Source organism: Oncorhynchus clarkii, chromosome 18, assembly GCF_045791955.1.
Source record: "Oncorhynchus clarkii lewisi isolate Uvic-CL-2024 chromosome 18, UVic_Ocla_1.0, whole genome shotgun sequence".
Classification (NCBI taxonomy): domain Eukaryota; kingdom Metazoa; phylum Chordata; class Actinopteri; order Salmoniformes; family Salmonidae; genus Oncorhynchus; species Oncorhynchus clarkii.
The window spans coordinates 26,877,582-26,897,785 of record NC_092164.1 but is presented as its reverse complement, the minus strand read 5'-3'; the positions used below and the strand labels follow the sequence as shown (position 1 = coordinate 26,897,785).

The window sequence follows — 20,204 nt, the reverse complement described above, 5'->3', positions numbered from 1 at the left end:
ATAAGTGTGTAGAGTTTTGAAAACTGTGTTCAAGCAATGAAAAACGAACTAGAGTTTGGTCCACATGAACTGCTGCTGTGCAGACTGTAGTTAGAGTTTTGCACATGTGACTCCAGTTGTGTCCACTGTCGTTTAGCAATCGAAAAAAACTGTAAATACATATACACTCTCTCATGCTCAGAGAGAGGGAGAAAGACAGACAGACACAGACAGACAGAGAGAAAAATATATTTTTTAATACAGGCGTAAGGAGGTCATACAGGGCATCCCAGCAGTAGATACTCACACCAACCAGACTGGCGGGATCGATGGCGATGCCCCTTTAAAAAGCCTTGGGCCGTAGCCTATAGGCCTATATAGACACTTTGTGGTTAGCTGTTAGCGGTTTAGCCCCCGTCTGTGTCCCAAACGGCACCCTATTCCCTAAATAGTGCACGACCTATGGGCCCTGGTCAAAAGAAGTGCACTATATAAGGAATAGGGGTGCCTTTTGGGACGCAACCCCAGTTATCTGTAACTGTAAAGCTACTGTAAGCAAACGGCTCGGAGATGGCCGCTCTGAGTGCTATTTGCTCTAAGGCCAGATTGAAGACGGCAGCCGGGGGAATCTGTTGGGATTTCTCTCCCAGCGTCTACTTAATATTTCAGAGGCACTTATGCCTTATTAGGCGTACATGAGGTGCATGAGGTGGCTCTATGCTAGGGAGACTAAGAAGCCTTACTTCCTTTTAGTGTCTGGGCCTCAGCCCTGTTGTTGACCACCAGCGCCGTATACAGCTGTGGTTGTTGAGCACTTTAGATTAAGAGTGAATGGTGGCAACAAATATATATATATGGTCCGTAATGGAAGCAACAGTCACACAAATTCATAGCCGTTTTCTTTTGTATACCACTCAAAATTGCATTTTGTCAATATAAACTACACAGTTCAGTTGTGAGTGTAGATTACACCTGCCATGCCACTATGCTAGGAACAGATATTTGCATTTTTGTTGTTGTCAAGTGCAACACTCATCCCACAGAGTGGTGGAAGTGAACTAGACTGGACTCTGTTCTCAGTGGTGAGATTGACAGTCTGGGGCAAAGGTTTAGGCGAAATGGTTCTCACCCTAGTTATACCATGGTGTTTTCAGAGTGGTTGTGTGTGTGTCCCTCTCCCAGACACACACACATGCAAGCGGACACACAGGCAAGCACGCACACCCGCGCATACACACACACTCCCAGGCGAGGCTGTCTGTCTGAGGGGATTGTCCCTGGCCTGGCGCCTGTAGGGAATGCACAGAGGTGGACGGAAGTCCCAGAAAAACAAGGAAGGTGTGGAAGGTAATTAGCAGGATCTGTTAGCAGTTGAGAGGATGAGAGGAGGATGAGGGGAAAGGAGTAGAGGAGAGAAGGCATGCCTGGACTGGTGCTGAACAACAGCCCCGAAGGACTTCCTTAAGTTTCCACCTCTCACCCCTTATGGGTTTCTTCTGGCCTCTATGGAGGGCTGGTGGAAACCATCATGGGTCCCAACAAGCAGGACTCCATAACCCATAAAGACCCCAGTCACATAGTGAGGGAGAAGGGGGGAGGGAAGGAGTCCGAAAAATGCAAGGTGAACTCTAATAAATTGAGTGGGACGAGTGTCTGTCTGTCTGCCTGCCTGCCTGCCTGCCTGCCTGCCTGCCTGCCTGTCTGTCTGCGCACATGTGGATGTGTGTGTGTGTGAGAGACTCCGTTCTGCCACTCGGCCAGCCTTCATACATGTATTCATCAGGGCCTGGGGAGACGGAGAGCTCAGGTCAATAATCACATCTGAGAAACACTCAGTCATCGCTTCTAATCCACGACAGGCGAGAGAGCCCACTCCCGAATCAATTAAAACCTAATTAGGCTCTCAGTTCCTTCTCAGGCCTTTTATCTTTTACGTACACACTGTAGTGTGTGTGTGTGTGTGTGTGTGTATTTGTCTTAAGCATGTGTCAGTTACAGCCAAAAAACACACATACTTTGTACACACACACACACACACTCATGGATTTCTAGTTTTCTAAGCTTAACCAATGGAGCTCTGGAGTAATCCTCTTTTAATAGCCACCGTGATGTAGCATTCGATAGGAATGTGTGTGAATTGGATCAAGGCCCTCACATTAGTGTAGTTTGATCCTGGGCCTGTGCAGGTTTTTGTTCCAGCCCAGCACAAACACACTTCACTCAACTCATCAACAAAATCATCAAGCCCTTGTTGAGTGTTAGTGCTTGGCTGTAACAAATATGTGCACACCCTGTGAGGCTCCCAGAACAACCATTAACGGTCACTGATCTCCAGAGTCTATGTCAATCTAAACTTTCCTGCTCTCAATGACAGTGTATGAGGCTGTATTATTTGTGTGTGTGTGTGCATGCGTGCTTTTGTGTTTGCGTGTCTGTGTGTGTGTGTGTGTGTGTGTGTGTGTGTGTGTGTGTGTGTGTGTGTGTGTGTGTGTGTGTGTGTGTGTGTGTGTGTGTGCTTGCACACGTGGGTCCAACACAGAACAGTGATCCAGTGCTGTGCTGAAGGCTGCTGAAGGCCTTTCATTGTAATGTTTCAACGGCTCTTGTTTGACGGCTCCGTCACATATCCAGGGGAGGGTTGAGGGGGGACACGTATTCATTATCCGTCCCAGGAAGTCCACTGCTTGCTCTGCACTCATATTTAGCCTCACGTTGAAGTGTTTGCCCTTTTTCCTTACAGGACAACCAGGGCTACAAGTTGATAAACAATTTGACATGAACAGTTGTATTCATCATTTTTGATTGACTAATGTCAATAGAGATATAAGGTCTGCCAAGCAAAAACCTGATAAAAAAGATCTGGGAAAAAAAAGTACAGAAATTGTTTGCTCACTGGGGAAATGAATATCCAACTAGTCAGTGACAACTGTGTGGAGTTTGTGACCGCAACTATGAGCTTATTACAATATTATAGACACTTTGTCCTGGGATTTCTTATGATCTTCTATGTAGAAGAACACACAGGCACCCGCACGCACATGCAAGAACACGCATTCTCAGGTATGCCCCTTTCCTAGCTTCTTAAGTGTCAGTGACTCGTTTCTGTTGAGTTGGCTAATTCTGGAGCGGCAGGTGGGATTTTTCCAAGTTTCCCCTCTCTCCTGTCTCTGAAATGACAGTTAAGAATGTGGGTTAGTTCAGGGAGGTCAATAGGTCTTAGGTCAAAGGTCATATGGACTAGAGTTCAATCACATTGAGCCCCAAAGCCGGTTCTTCTCTATTCTTCTCTTTGTCCTTGGTTTTTTAGTAGCTTGATTCATCCATTCAAGCGTTCTACTGAAATCAATACATCCTTCTCGAAGCACCTTAAAATATACATTATTCAATAAATCCATAGGTAAGATGTCCATATTAGGACAGTCTTAGCTTTGATTAAACAGCTCTTCCTGAGACTAAGGCAACTCCTGCTGAGATTGAAACAATTCCCGAGGCTGTCCTAATATGGACGCCGCACATAAAAACATTTCAAGGATTTTTCAGGGAATTCTCTATGTCTCATTCTCAGGTATGATTTCATTGAGATCCGTGATGGTGGTTCGGACTCGGCTGAGCTGCTGGGTAAACACTGCAGTAACATCGCCCCCCCAGCCATCATCTCTTCTGGTACTGCCCTGCACATCAAGTTTGTCTCAGACTACGCCCACCAGGGGGCTGGCTTCTCACTCCGCTACGAGATCTTCAAGACAGGTAAGCATCAAATGATGTCTGGCACCTCGTTATTGAGGCGTTTTTTGTGATTTTTATTTGTGTGTGTGGGGGGGGGGGGGGTTCATGATCTTTAAGACAGGTGAGTGAATTCTCTAATTCTACCTGATGGCTCTTATTGGGGTGTTTTGATTGGATGTTGGTCATGGGGGGGGGGGGGGTGTTATTGGTTGTGTGATTGGGACATTGATATTTGACTGGTTGCTGATAGGTTGGGATGGAGACATATGTAGAGAGGTTTTGGCCAATCTTAGATGGATTCCAAGTTGTTGCCTGCGAGCATTATATTTATTTAATAAAAATGTGTATTTAGAAACCTGTGGATTGCTATTGGTCAATATTGCCCATGAGGCGCTAACATGGCTTTCATCAAACCATATAATGTGATCTAAGTTCATCCTAATACATTTTTGGGTTGAAACCACAATGGCCAAACTCTCCAATGGGTGGCCATTCCCCTAACTAGCTTTGTGGAACGGTTGGATGGTTGACTGAGTTCTTGCTATGGATGCCTTGGGCAGAAGGACCTATGATGACCTTCACCTTCATGTGGCGGAGTCTACCTCACACACGCACACCCATACACACACTCACTCACCTCGCAAACTCACACACACCCCGACCAATTAACTTCAAAAGAGGCAGGGAGGAAAATAAACATGGTTTTACAGGAAAGAGGGAAAAAAAGCCTGAACTCTTTTCATCCTGTCTGAAAAGCATCTCAGGAATGCCTCTTTTAACTGGCCTGGGATCTGCTTCATCTGGGGGGGGGGGGGGGGGTGATGGAGAGAGGTTACAGGCTGTATGGGGAGGTGATGAGGAGGGAGGGGTGAGGAGGAGGGGGCAGAATGGGCGAGGGTGATTGAGAGGGGCTACAGGCGGTGGGGAGATGATTACTGGGAGAGGGAGGGGGAGAGGGTGAGGATGGGTTGGGATTTGAGTTTAACGACGGTGCTGGTGGTGGTAGTGCATAAGAGGAAGTGTACTTGACATACAGTACACTTGCGGTAGTGTGCTGATTCACTGTACTGAGCTATACTGATACACTCTGTACTGAGCTGTGCTTTGCTTGTAAGATCCCATTGACATTGATTTGTTTGGGTGGGATTCAGGTAGTAGTGCCTCCTCTGTTTCAAAACGTTTTTAAACGTGATTTGAAAAACAACTGTTTTGAACGTGGCCCAGTTTTGTCATTTAGCTCTGTTACCAAGGCCACCAGCACAATGATATGATGATGTGATAGGGCTAATATTATACACACATACACACACTCACTCTGTAACAGAATAGATGGGTATGCTGTTGCCATGGTTTTAACAAGAGCCTGCTATGCATTTGGGGTGCAAAAACAATGGTATGCGTGTGTAGGGGCATATTTATGTATGTGTGATATGTGTTCGTGGGTGGTTACAGTGTGCTTGGGCGTTAGACGATTCTGTTTGTGCCTATGTAGGCGTATAGATGTGTTTCTGTGCGAGAGAGATCGACACGCAGAGCATCTGTTTTGGAGTGCAGTCTTCTCTCCCTTTGCATCCTACACCCATCTCGGTTGTTTATTTTAACAAGTCAGGATCGGGCCAAATAGTTCCGCAAACCCCAGTAGTTTACGAGTTCTGGGAGAAGATTAGAGACTGCCAGGCACAACCCCGCAGTGGGAGAGCTGTTGTTTATTTACAATGATGTTTGTGCATGAGGGATGTGTGTTCTCGTCTTCTTTGTGTGCACTTGCAGTGTGTGCGCGCGCGTGTGTGTACATGCTCTAGTCCGTATGTGTTTTGAAGGAGGGCGTCACTAGTGGAGATATGATCTTAGGTCAATACACAGCTTGGAGGTGTGTCTGTCCGGCTGGCGGTTGTCCTCAGCCAGAGCCTGACCCTTCAGTCCTACTTTCGCTGCTGATCAGGGTCGTGTTCATTAGGGCACACAATGGAAAACGTTTCAAAATAGTTTGCAACTGAAACTAAAATCAGTGTTTCTTATTGGGAAAGTCCAGGTAATAGTCCCTTCCTGTTTCAGTCTGTCTTCTTCCGTTTGGTGCCAAATGAACATGACCCTGCAGTATATCTCTTCTCTTCTCCTAGACTGCCATCAGCACCCAGGGTTAATGATGAGGAGTATGTTGTAGCTAAGTAAGCAGAGTGTGTGTGTGTGTGTGTGTGTGTGTGTGTGTGTGTGTGTGTGTGTGTGTGTGTGTGTGTGTGTGTGTGTGTGCAGACATGGATATGTGTTTGTGTATACTGTGCCCACTTTCCTATGTTCAGTGCCGATAATGGATACAGGGATAATAAACAGCAATAAGATATTTGACTTCTCACCCTTAACTGTATTCCCAAATCCCTTTTTCCCTGAGCCCCCATCCCATCCGCCTGAGGGAACGTGTGCCCCAAAACAACAACCCAAACCCACCCCACCCCCATCCCACACCCACGCACCATAACCCCACAGTAGTGAATGTGCACCCACTGCCCTCCCTCCCCCCGTTATGGTTGTGCCCTACTTTCCTCACACACACTGGCGTACTAACCCCTCTTACCAAACCAGCCCCCCACTCCGCCCCCTGTCACGTGACTCTGTTACTGTGACGCTGTTACCACGGCTAGTACGGGAAGACTTCCCGCCAAGCGACCTCCTCCGGCCTCTAGCACTAGCAGAACCAATCATGATTCATCTTTCTGCGGTTCCCCTTGGGTTCATGGTCATTCCCCCCTAACCCGGTCTGTCAGGTCACCTTTGGAATGTAGTGGAATGTCGCCCAGATTGACCAGGGTGACTGACCTGGCTGTGACCCCTTCCTAACCAATGGTCGTGTGAGCATACATGCACGCGTAAATAGACTGCGGTGTCTTAACTTGCCAAGCTGTGGTACGCTCACAATGTTGTTTAGCTTTTCTTGCCCCCCTCTCCAGACACACACAAACAACACACACGCCTCAATTGTATTTCCGTGAAACCCTTGAGTTGACTCCGGCGAGAGTAGGCTGTGAGACAGAGAAAGAGAGAAAGATGGAGAGCGAGAGGAAGAGAGTGTTAAAGAGGTTGTAATGTGCAACAGACGGGCGCAAATGTGGAGGTGAACTCTCACAGCATGAGGTGCATGAGGAGAGGAAGACGAAAAACGGAGGAGCGGGAAGAGGGCGAATGAACAGACTGCGCATCCCTCCTAGGGATGGGGGGGGTGAAGGAATGGACCGTGGGAGGGAGGGGGGATTCCCTGACACAACATGGGCAGAGACTACTCCGTCAGGCACTCGAGCGGAAAGCGCCGACGCGTTTCTACCCAGCAACTCACCCCCCCCCCCCCCCCCCCCCCCCCCTCCTCAAAGCCCCACCGGCAGACAGCTCTTGCCAAATGGCTGCTCGTGGTGAAATGTGCAAGCCAGGCGAGTGGCTGCTGTGCCAGACGTGTGTGTGTGTGTGTGTGTGTGTGTGTGTGTGTGTGTGTGTGTGTGTGTGTGTGTGTGTGTGTGTGTGTGTGAGGGTCTTGTTTTTGGAATGTTCATATACTTGAACTAATAAGGACTAACAAAAGGGAGAGTACTCATGCATACACACCATCTCTCACACACACGCCACACACATATCTGGCATGTGATGATGTGAGCGTGCGAGACGGGTGGTAACACACACTGGGCTAGTATAGACATGCAATAGTGTGATTGAAGCCCTCTTTCTTCTGCCTGGGTAACAGTCTAGTGCACCCTGACCCAGTATTGAGGATAACAGGGCCAGTGGGCCAGTGTGTCTCACACAACATTCTGAGGCTTACCACACACACACACACACACACACACACACACACACACACACACACACACACACACACACACTGAGGCACACTTTCATTCACAAACACATACCCTGTCTATCATAAACCACAAACCTATGTAGAATGCAGTATGCGTTTTCATTCAATCACACACACTGGCACACTTTCATAGTGTTACGCATGTTCTTCTACACAAACACACACACAGCATTCCCTATTCAGTGAGGGGCAGTAAATGAGCCGTAGTAGCCTCCCGGGTGGCGCAGTGGTCTAGGCTCTGTCGCAGCCGGCCGCGACCGGGAGGCCCAATTGTCTGGGTTAAGGAGGGTTTGGCCGGCAGGGATGTCCTTGTCTCATCACGCACTCGCGACACCTGTGGTGGACCGGGCACAGTGCACACTGACCAGGTCGCCAGGTGTACGGTGTTTCCTATGACACATTGGTGCGGCTGGCTTCTGGGTTGGTTGGGCATTGTGTCAAGAAGCAGTGCGGCTAGGTTGGGTTGTGTTTCGGAGGGCGCATGGCTCTCGACCTTCGCCTATCCCGAGTCCGTACGGGAGTTGCGGCGATGAGACAAGACTGTAACTACCAATTGGATACCATGAAATTGTGTAAAAAAAACATTAAAAAAAAAAAAATTAGCAGAGTTTTTTTTTTAAATGAGCCTTCTCCTGGACTTGTCTGTTGTTTGTGAGTGTGTGTTTCCTCTCTTCCTGCGGTGAAAGGCAGCAGTACCCATCTCCATGAGGTCTATAAAAGTGTGTCGGCATAGTGACAGGTTAAGGCAGGCATCACACTGGCCTTGTCTCTACTCGTTAAACGAGAGGGTCTGACTGACCAATGGAGGCACAGGAGACACACACACGCACACATACATGTACACATGCACGGATGGACAACACACATGCGCAAGCACGCACGCACGCACACACACACACACACGCACACACACACACACACACACACACACAACACACAAAGGCCTTTGGAGACACATAGTGAGAACATTCAAACACTACACGTGGTGATGTTTGTTGTGATGTGGTTGAAGTACGGTCACACAAGGTCAAATCCGACCTGGGGGGGGGGGGGGCTTTGCTTTAGGAGTCACCAAAATGTGTAGGGTCTGTTTGCTGTTGCTTATCCCATTCTATTCCTTTCCCTGCCTCTTGCTCTTTGCTGCTCTTTCTGCATGCCCCTCACAGAATCATTGCTATGTGCTGCTGGTAGAGCTTGTCTGTGTATTCACAGCTTGCATGTTGTAAGTATGCATATACGTGTGTGACCCAGCAATGTTTTGAATAACAAGAGAGAGAGAGAGAGACAAAGCGAGAGGGTGAGAGGTGGGAATACAGAGAGTTTGGGGATTGTAAGGCGCAGGTATATATGATCCGTGCTTCGAATAAACGAGAGACCGAGAGAGACATGCACATCACAAATCATTAATGAGCACGTCCATAAACACTCAGTAACTCAGGGGGAAGTTTATATGGGAGGCACATCTGTCGGAGAGCTCAAGGTGAGCCGCCCAGGGCGTATAAATCTGCATAGCTAATGAGCTGCCGACACGCCGGGCCGCTTAGCGAGCTTACTCTCGTTTGTTTTGGCATGTGTTTTTCTTTTCTCTTATTTTTTTTAAAGCAAGGGAGTAAATGCAGAGCTTCCTGGGCTGTGGGTTGTGGTGACGATTATGAGGTTTATGATGAGGCGTGTGTGTGTCAAAGGTCAAATGGGGGTGCTTATATTTGTCCTGTTTCGCTGCATGTACAAGAAGGGTAACCTGTACGAGTGTGAAGTGTGAAATGGAAATGTGTTTTTTTTATTTTTAATATCCCAACCCCCCCCGAGACACCCTCGGAGAGTGGAGTCATAGCCAGGGATCTGCCATTATTGACGGCGACCCTGAAGCAATTAGGGTTAAGTACCTTGTTCAAGGGCACATTGACAGATTTTTCACCTAGTCAGCTCAGAACCAGCGACCTTTTCGGGTTACTTGCCCAACACTCTTAACCACTAGGGTGCCTGCCACTCTGTGTGTGTGAGAGGGTGCGTGCATGCGTGTGTATGTGAATGTGTGTTACACAATAAACTGCAACTGGATTCTATTATCGCTGTCTTGCAGTGACAAATGTATTTTCTTTCAAAAAAAATACCCTACTAGTAAAAAAATATGATTGCTTTTCTGTGGTAAATTGCTCATGTCTGTGTTCTCCATAGGATCGGAATTCTGTTTCCGGAATTTCACAAGTCCTTCCGGAGTGATCGAGTCCCCCGGCTTCCCTGACAAGTACCCCCACAACCTGGAATGTTCTTACATCATCATAACTCCGCCCCACATGGACGTGACCCTGACCTTCTTGACCTTTGACCTGGAGAACGATCCCCTGCTGTCAGGAGAGGGAGACTGCAAGTACGACTGGCTGGACGTGTGGGACGGACTGCCCCAGGGTGAGTGCTTACCAGACACATGCATGTCTACACACGCATTCAACACATACACTTTCATTCACACACACACACATACACACTATATGAGGTACCTGCATGTATTTGAACACAAACACACACATACACACACACGTCATCTACAATACCTCAATGAAACTTTTACTGCAGCCTTTGTCTCAATAACAATCCCGGAACTAGCCCATTCCTGCATTAGCCATTCTACACCTCCCAGGACTTTCCCATGACCTGTTTCCCATTCGTCCCCTTCATCACGCCTACTTTGCCCCACTTCCCCCTCGCTTCAATCTGCCCTTATCACACAGCACTTTCTTTCTGTTTGGGAATAGGGAGTATGGTGAAGTTGCCCCTAGATGCTGTTCTTGGGTCAGTTTTGCATTTTTCTCACAAATAGTTAAGGTTAGGATTGGGGGAAGGGGAGCTAATCCTAGATCTGTACCTAGGGGAAACTTCACACTAAAGCGAGAGTGAGAGTGCAGTGCACGAGGGGTATCGGTTGCCGTGGCGGTGAGGCGCCTGTGGGCGGAGTTACATAATGCACCATAGCTACATGCTAGTGGTATCAGGAGAGATCGGGAAAGGAAGGGAAGGGGAACACTAGTGGGAGAAAGCTCTGGAGAGCGGTCATCAAAGAGCTTCGTATCTACCGCTGGGGCTGGGAGCAAGATGATGTTCGGTTAGTAGAGAGGAGAATTTTGACTCTCACTTGCTCAAATATTTTAAACTTGAAATGGCGGCCCCAATACAACAGCTTCAATACCTCCTCGCTAAGGGCCAAACTACTCCCATTTTCAATGTGGTTTAAATGGTTGGGTCAATCACACAAGCTTAATAGAGATTTGTCTTGGGAGCAGTGTACTTTTGTATTACCTGACCCATGTGGGAATTACATTACATTTACAGACTAAAACTATACATAATAAAACTAAAGCATTGGGCTCAGAGAAGAGAGACAATATTCATTGAAATGCATTGAAATTCCAATTTAAGAATAGTTTTTTTTGAGCAAGGGATTTTTCGTTACTTGAATGAAGAACGTCAAATGACTTCCTTGATTGACTGAATTGAAATGGAATTGAGCCCGACCCCATCAAGCACATTAGTCGAAACACTGAAGAGTCTTTAGATCTGAAGGAAAGGAATGGAAAACTGATTTGGGGAATCTTCCGGAACATTGTGTGTGTGTCTGTAATCCTGGGGAGCTGGGTGGGATTGGGTGAGTTTGAGAAGATTGGGTGACAGCAGTGTATAATCTAAAGTCTGCCCCCACAGTGGGTCTTAATCCCAGCCTAAACCACACGAGAGGGAGAGTCTCACGCTGAGACACAGACCTTCAGCCTTTTCATTAGATGCTTACTCCAGTTTAAGCCTATTTCTGGACTAAAAAGCACTTTCAATGGAGATGCTCACATTCCCTAAAATACACTGATGCTAATAAAACATGTTAAATCCTGAAATAAATATGTAAAAAAATAGGAAACACGTCCGAGTTCACTTTTTTTGCAGGTGTGTAGGAATCCTTTGATGATATCAAAAAAACGTGCAAGTTTTTATTTTATTTTATGAAATAGATACATTAAAAGGTCTAACAGGTATTTTCGTCAGTTTTTGTCAAACACTGAAAACATCCTGTACATGTTGCACGAAGATCCCTCCTAACTGTTTGTGTCTGTCTGGGTTTCTAGTGGGCCCTCTGATTGGTCGTTACTGTGGTACTAAGATTCCTCCTGAGATCAAGTCGTCGTCTGGTCTACTGTCTCTCTCCTTCCACACGGACATGGCTGTGGCCAAAGACGGCTTCTCAGCCCGCTACAACATGACGCACAAAGAAGTCAGTGACAGTAAGTAGCCCAACCCCTCTGACGCTGTCCATCCGTCTGTCTCTCGTTTTCTCATTCTCCTGTTCTCGCATTCTATATATATATATATATTCTATTTCTCTCTCCCTCTCTCTCTCTCTCTCTCTCTCTCCTTCCATCTCTCTCTCCCTCTACCATTCTATATGTGTCCTATAGTCTGCATAGTCACGTTCTATCTCTACCTCTCTTGATCTCCCTTTCACTCCCTCTTCTCTCTCTTTCTTTCCCTCTCCCCAACCTCTCTCTCTCTCCACCCTCTGGTCTCTCCCCCCTCTAACTCTGGTCCCCCTCTTTCCCCCAAACTCCCTGTCTCCTAACCACACCCTCCCTCACCTGGCCCTTTTCTCTCAATTCTCCCCCCCCCCCCCCCCCCCCCCCCTCTCTCCACAGCGTTCCACTGCAGTACAGCGTTTGGTCTGGAGTCAGGAAAGATTTCGGATGACCAGATCTCAGCCTCGTCCTCCTTCTACGACGGCCGCTGGTCCCCACGCCAGGCCAGGCTCAACAACATCGACAACGCCTGGACTCCCAGCGAGGACAGCCCCAAGGAGTACATCCAGGTCAGACAGTCAAAAAGAGACATAGCGAGAGACACACACACACACACACACACACACACACACACACACACACACACACACAAACAATCAAACACTGTTTTGATAATATTCAGTGTGCGGAGCGGATGCAGGATGCTATCTGTCACTTGATAGATTATTTTGCTACTCAGGAATGCGCTGTTAGCAGTGGAAGAGTGTGCCATTGATTTTTACCTCCTCTCCCTTATGCCGCTCTTCCTCCCCAACAGCAGCCTCATAGGGCCTGGCAGCACTCCCCACTGTCTTTGTGACAGATGGACATAGGTCTAGACATCACTGTCAGGTTAAGAGCTATCTATGGGGGTATATGACTTAAAGGAGTGCAGGATCTGCATAGTTCCTTCATATCTCTAGTGTACCAATAACCTTACCTACTACGTCTCTCTTCTCTCTCTGTGCCTGGAAAAATGGAGGAAGGTAGAATAGAATAAAATTGAATCAAATAAATAGATACTTTATTGTCATCTATTTGTAATAAATGGAAATGTATCTTCCGCTTCGTCTGAAATGTATCTTATTATTTAAATCTCTGCCCCTCTCTTCCCCCTTCTACCTCTCCCCTCTCTCTCTCTCTCTCTCTCTCTCTCTCTCTCTCTCTCTCTCTCTCCCTGTCTCTCTCTCCCTGTCTCTCTCTCCCTGTCTCTCTCTCTCTCCCTGTCTCTCTCTCTCTCCCTGTCTCTCTCTCTCTCTCTCTCTCTCTCTCTCTCTCTCTCTCTCTCTCTCTCTCTCTCTCTCTCTCTCTCTCTCTTTCTCCCTCTCTCTCTCTCTCTTTCTCCTTGTCTCTCTCTCTCTCTCTTTCTCCCTGTCTCTCTCTCTCTCTCTCTCTCCCTGTCTCTCTCTCTCTCTCTCTCTCTCTCTCTCTCTCTCTCTCTCTCTCTCTCTCTCTCTCTCTCTCTCTCTCTCTCTCTCTCTCTCTCTCTCTCTCTCTCTCTCTCTCTCTCTCTCTCTCTCTCTCCCTGTCTCTCTCTCTCTCTCCCTGTCTCTCTCTCCCAGGTGGACCTCCACTTCCTCAAGGTGCTGACAGGCATCGCCACCCAGGGAGCAGTCTCCAAGGAGACGCAGAAGTCCTACTACGTGTCCACCTTCAAGCTGGAGGTCAGCACCAATGGAGAGGACTGGATGACCTATCGCTACGGCAAGAATCACAAGGTAATCTAAAACCCCAATGTAGCACCTGGAACCTAGAACCCAAATGTGAAACCTAGAACTCAAATGTGGAACCCAGTTCTCAAAGTCAAAGTTGGTTTTATATCCGTTTTTTCAAATGCAGCCTAGCTGGCAAAACCGGTTGAAACAACGTCGTAAGGAATGTGAAATTGGTTGAAACAACGTCGTAAGGAATGTGAAATTGGTTGTAATGACGTCGTAAGGAATGTGAAATTGGTTGAAACAACGTCGTAAGGAATGTGAAATTGGTTGTAACGACGTCGTAAGGAATGTGAAATTGGTTGTAATGACGTCGTAAGGAATGTGAAATTGGTTGTAACGACATCGTAAGGAATGGGAAATTGGTTGTAATGACGTCGTAAGGAATGTGAAATTGGTTGTAACGACATCGTAAGGAATGTGAAATTGGTTGTAATGACGTCGTAAGGAATGTGAAATTGGTTGTAATGACATCGTAAGGAATGTGAAATTGGTTGTGATGACGTCATTTCTAACAGTTTTGCCCTCTGGGAGACTAGCTGGTTCCATTTGCTCTGGATAAGCATGTCCTATCCAGACATTTAAATTGCTCAAATGTAAATGTAATGTAATTCCCACATGGGTCAGGTAATACAAAAGTACACTGCTCCCAAGACCAGTCTCTATTAAGCTTGTGTGATTGACCCAACCATTTAAACCACATTGAAAATGGGAGTAGTTTGGCCCTAAGCGAGGAGGTATTGAAGCTGTTGTATTGGGGCTGTTTTATTCAAATATACAGACTAATACGAGATTAAAATGTTCTTAATTTGTCTGAAATATATCCCAGTTATCAAGGCCAGGAGAGCTGCTCTGTTGGTGCTCTTCCGATGATAGTGTGGGAATGACTGGGAATTATTTTGAGATTCCTGTTGGGAATGTGTGTTGACATGAGTCATGTCTCTATCCCATGAAGTGTCTTCCTGATAGATTGAGAAAGGAGGGAAGGAGGGAGAGATGGAAAGAAGGAGGTAGGAACCTGCCAAATATGAACAATAGAGTCCTCTGTGTGCCCTTATCTATCTCTGCAATTCATTGTCCTTTTACACACACACAAACACACACCAGTGGTTGTAAACACAGCTGGAGTGTGGAAGAGGTGTGTGTGTGCGTGCGTGCTTGAGTTGTTTATGTTTGTCAATGGGATAAGGTACGAATATAGTACTCATACTCAATGTAAATGTGAACTTTGACCCAGATATGTAAATTCAGCAAAAAAAGAAACGTCCTCACTGTCAACTGCGTTTATTTTCAGCAAACTTAACGTGTAAATATTTGTATGACCATAAGATTCAACAACTGAGACATAAACTGAACAAGTACCACAGACATGTGACTAACATAAATGGAATGATGTGTCCCTGAACAAAGTGGGTGTCAAAATTAAAAGTAACAGTCAGTATCTGGTGTGGCCACCAGCTGCATTAAGTACTGCAGTGCATCTCCTCATGGACTGCACCAGATGTGCCAGTTCTTGCTGTGAGATGTTACCCCACTCTTCCACAAAGACACCTGCATGTTCCCAGACATTTCTGGTGGGGAATTGGCCCTAGCCCTCACCCTCCGATCCAACAGGTCCCAAACATGTTCAATGGGATTGAGATCTGGGCTCTTCGCTGGTCATGGCAGAACACTGACATTCCTGTCTTGCAGGAAATCACGCACAGAACGAGCAGTATGGCTGGTGGCATTGTCATGCTGGAGGGTCATGTCAGGATGAGCCTGCAGGAAGGGTAACACATGAAGTAGGAGGATGTCTTCCCTGTAATGCACAGCATTGAGATTGCCTGCAATGACAACAAGCTCAGTCCGAAGATGCTGTGACACACCGCACCAGACATTGACGGACCCTCCACCTCCAAACCGATCCCGCTCCAGAGTACAGGCCTCGGTGTAACGCTCATTCCTTTGACGATAAATGCGAATCCGACCATCACCCCTGGTGAGACAAAACCGCGACTCGTCAGTGAAGAGCACTTTTTGCCAGTCCTGTCTGGTCCAACGACGGTGGGTTTGTGCCCATAGGCAACGTTGTTGCCGGTGATGTCTGGTGAGGACCTGCCTTTACAACAGGCCTACAAACTCTCAGTCCAGCCTCTCTCAGCCTATTGCGGACAGTCTGAGCACTGATGGAGGGATTGTGCGTTCCTGGTGTAACTCGGGCAGTTGTTGTTGCCATCCTGTACCTGTCCCGCAGGTGTGATGTTCGGATGTACCGATCCTGTGCAGATGTTGTTACACGTGGTCTGCCACTGCGAGGACGATCAGCTGTCCGTCCTGTCTCCCTGTAGCGCTGTCTTAGGTGTCTCGCAGTACGGACATTGCAATTTCTTGCCCTGTTCACATCTGCAGTCCTCATGCCTTCTTGCAGCATGCCTAAGGCACGTTCACACAGATGAGCAGGGACCCTGTGCATCTTTCTTTTGGTGTTTTTCAGAGTCAGTAGAAAGGCCTCTTTAGTGTCCTAAGTTTTCAGAACTGTAACCTTAATTGCCTACCACATGTAAGCTGTTAGTGTCTTAACGACCGTTCCACAGGTGCCTGTTCATTAATTGTTTATGGTTCATTGAACAAGCATGGGAAACAGTGTTTAAACCCTTTACAATGAAGATGTGTGAAGTTATTTGGATTTTTACGAATGATCTTTGAATGACAGGGTCCTGAAAAAGGGACGTTTCTTTTTTCCCCTGAGTTTATGTTAAAGCCACCGTGGACTGTAGAGAGGGGGAGAGTCATCAGCTTTTTTATCCCAACCTCCTTTCTCCCTTTGGGTCGCCTCTTTGTCTGTTTCAGCTTTGGTTGACAGTGGGGGGCATACCATGTCTGTGAGGCGATTATTTGAGGAAATGGATTTAGAATTAAATAAAAAACACCCAACAGCTGGACCCCCCCTCCCGCACACACACCACCACTGACCTCAGAGCGGGGTGTCTGGACTGGAGATGAGTTTTGACCAGGGGTTATCTGGAGCCGTGCAAGATAGAAGGTCCTCTGTCCATATGTATGTTCCGTGACAGTTAATCCAACAATGGTGGCGTCTGACAGACACACAGAGTCCGAGTTAGCCTGGCCCTAAGCCCTTAGAGATCCTTTAAGTGTTTAAACCAGGGAACACGATGGGGGGCATGGCAATGAAAGGAGATTTGCCCTTCTGATTGTCATTTAACAGTTAGTTTCTAGCTAAACTAATGGGCTGGTTATGTGTGTGTGTGTGTGTGTGTGTGTGTGCGTGCGCGCGCTCGCGTGCATGTCACACTTTTGATATGTCGTCAAGTCAACTACAGTATGGGACTACAGGATTGGGACTTCCTGTCCGTCTGCTGAGCGTGTGTGTGTGTTTGCAGTATGTGTTTGTCTATGAATCTGTGCATGTCTGCGTGTGTATTTATTTATGTGCAGAAGTGTGTGCGTGTGTGAGGATGTGTGCCTATACAGCTCTGGAAAAAATGAAGAGACCACTGCAAAATGATCACTTCCTCTGTATTTACTATATATAGGTATGTGTTTGGGTAAAATTGACATTTTTGTTTTATTCTATAAACTACTGACAACATTTCTCCCAAATTCCCCCAAACAATATTGTCATTTAGAGCATTGATTTGCAGAAAATGGCAACTGGTCAAAATAACAAAGGAGATGCAGTGTTGTCAGATCTCAAATAATGCAAATAAAATAAGTTCATATTCATTTTTAAACAACACAATACTAATGTTCTAACTTAGGAAGAGTTCAGAAATCAATATTTGGTGGAATAACCCTGATTTTCAATCACCGCTTTCATGCGTCTTGGCATGCTCTCCACCAGTCTTTCACATTGATGTTGGGTGACTCCACTCCTGGCACAAAAATTCAAGCAGCTCGGCTTTGTTTGATGGCTTGTGACCATCCATCTTCCTCTTGATCACATTCCAGAGGTTTTCAATGTGGTTCAGGTGTGGAGATTGGGCTGGCCATGACAGGGTCTTGATCTGTTGCTCCTCCATCCACACCTTGATTGACCTGGCTGTGTGGCATGGAGCATTGTCCTGCTGGAAAAACCAATCCTCAGATTTGGGGAGCATTGTTAGAGCAGAAGGAAGCACGTTTTCTTCCAGGACAACCTTTGTACTTGGCTTGATTCATGCATCCTTCACAAAGACAAATCTGTCCGATTCCAGCCTTGCTGAAGCATCCCCAGATCATCACCGATCCACCACCAAATATCACAGTGGGTGCGAGACACTGTGGCTTGTAGGCCTCTCCAACCACTCCACACATTTCTTGATAACAAACTATTGTTTTGGCAAGTTGGTTTGGATATCTACTTTGTGCAAGACACAAGTAATTTTTCCAACAATTGTTTACAGACAGATTATTTCACTAATAATTCACTGTATCACAATTCCAGTGGGTCAGAAGTTTACATACACTAAGTTGACTGTGCCTTTAAACAGCTTGGAAAATTCCCAAAAATGATGTCATTGCTTTAGAAGCTTCTGATAGGCTAATTGACATAATCCACTCACCTGTGGATGTATTTCCAGGCCTACCTTCAAACTCAGTGCCTCTTTGCTTGACATCATGGGAAAGACCTCAGAAAGTCTGGTTCATCCTTGGGAGCAATTTCGAAACGCCTAAAGGTACCACGTTCATCTGTACAAACAATAGTACGCAAGTATAAACACCATGGGACCACACAGTCGTCATACCGCTCAGGAAAGAGACGCGTTCTGTCTCCTAGAGATGAATGTACTTTGGTGCGAAATGTGCAAATCAATCCCAGAACAACAGCAAAGGACCTTGTGAAGATACTGGAGGAAACAGGTACAAAAGTATCTATATCCACAGTAAAATGAGTCCTATATCAAGATAACCTGAAAGGCCGCTCAGCAAGGAAGAAGCAACTGCTCCAAAACCGCCATAAAAAAGCCAGACTACTGTTTGCATCTGCACATGGGGACAAAGATTGCACTTTTTGGAGAAATGTCCTCTGGTCTGATGAAACAAAAATAGAACTGTTTGGCCATAATGACCATCGTTATGTTTGGAGGAAAAAGGGGGAGGGTTTCAAGCCGAAGAACACCATCCCAACCATGAAGCACGGGGGTGGCAGCATCACGTTGTGGGGGTGATTTGCTGCAGGAGGGACTGATGCACTTCACAAAATAGATGGCATCATGAGGAGGGAAAAATATGTGGATATATTGAAGCAACATCTCATGACATCAGACAGGAAGTTAAAGCTTGGTCTCAAATGGGTCTTCCAAATGGACAACGACCCCAAGCACACTTCCAAAGTTGTGGCAAAATGGCTTAAGGACAACAAAGTCAAGGTATTGGAGTGGCCATCACAAAGGCCTGACCTCAATCCTATAGAAAATTAGTGGGCAGAACTGAAAAGCGTCTAACGGAGTCAGGTCTACAAACCTGACTCCGTTACGCCAGCTCTGTCAGGAGGAATGGGCCAAAATTCACCCAACTTATTGTGGGAAGCTTGTGGAAGGCTACCCAAAATGTTTTCCCCAAGTTAAACCATTTAAAGGCAATACTGCCAAATATTAATTGAGTGTATGTAAACTTCTGACCCACTGACCCACTTCCGACCCACTCTCTCTATTATTATTCTGACATTTCACATTCTTGAAATAAAGTGGTGATCCTAACTGACCTAAGACATGGAATTTTTTACTAGGGTTACATTTCCAGGAATTGTGGAAAAACTTAGTTTAAATGTAGTTGGCTAAGGTGCATGTAAACTTCCGACTTCAACTGCACACCTATAAATGGTAAAACCAGAGAAACGGATCATTTTGCAGTATGTCTTGTAATTTTTTTTCCAGAGCTGTGTGTGTGTGTGTGTGTGCGTGTGCGTGCGTGCGTGTGTGTGTGCGCGTGCGTGTGTCAAAGTATGAGCGGGAGCAGGGTGCCGACACATGGATACAGCAGCTGGAGGTTTCTAGTCAATGTTCCGTAGTGAGCGACAGAAGGTTGGAAACATCAGCAGTTCTCATAAAGCGGATCTGAAGAATCATGCAAGTAACACCAGGGCCTTATTCATTAGTGCAACCCGTAGCAAACAGAAAATCGAAAATAAGCCATTCTTATTGGACAAATTCAGTTGGCTCCCTCCCCTTTTCAGCCTGTTTGCTTCAGTTTGGTTCCTAGTAAATACACTCCATGTCTATGATTTTGACTGAAATGGCATCATAGCATAGAGTTCCATTTGTGCCAAATTGCTATTTCTCTTCCTCTGTGAGCGACTGGCAGTTTATTGTTGGAGCATGTGTGATTTATTAAATAGGCATCATGCTACTCACACATGCACATCGTTACTTGACACAGCTCTCTCACATACACATACACTCATAAAGACATACACACATGCATTCACATTCGCGTACACAAACACACATTGTGCCTGAATGGGGGAATCACATTAGCCCAAATAATAAACAGACATGGTGTGTTTCGCAGAAATGCATTGTCTTACTGTGCTAAATCTGCCACTCTGTGACCTGGGAGAAAAACAGCCCACACTGCAGTTACACCCTGTTACTCTCAGTCACACACACTAGCTGTGTCAAACACACACACACTCAAATGTAG

At 46.4% G+C, this 20,204-nt stretch overlaps 1 protein-coding gene across 2 annotated transcripts in view; it reads left to right on the top strand.

The window, feature by feature from the left end:
- LOC139373284 (neuropilin-2-like) overlaps window positions 1-20,204 on the top strand; it is a 69,716-nt gene that overhangs the window by 16,696 nt on the left and 32,816 nt on the right. For both annotated transcript variants that reach the window (XM_071113619.1, XM_071113620.1), the window contains exons 3-7: window positions 3,545-3,726; window positions 9,728-9,958; window positions 11,662-11,817; window positions 12,226-12,395; window positions 13,428-13,583. In XM_071113619.1, coding sequence (XP_070969720.1) covers window positions 3,545-3,726; window positions 9,728-9,958; window positions 11,662-11,817; window positions 12,226-12,395; window positions 13,428-13,583 — 895 coding nt within the window. The remainder of the gene's footprint in view (window positions 1-3,544; window positions 3,727-9,727; window positions 9,959-11,661; window positions 11,818-12,225; window positions 12,396-13,427; window positions 13,584-20,204) is intronic.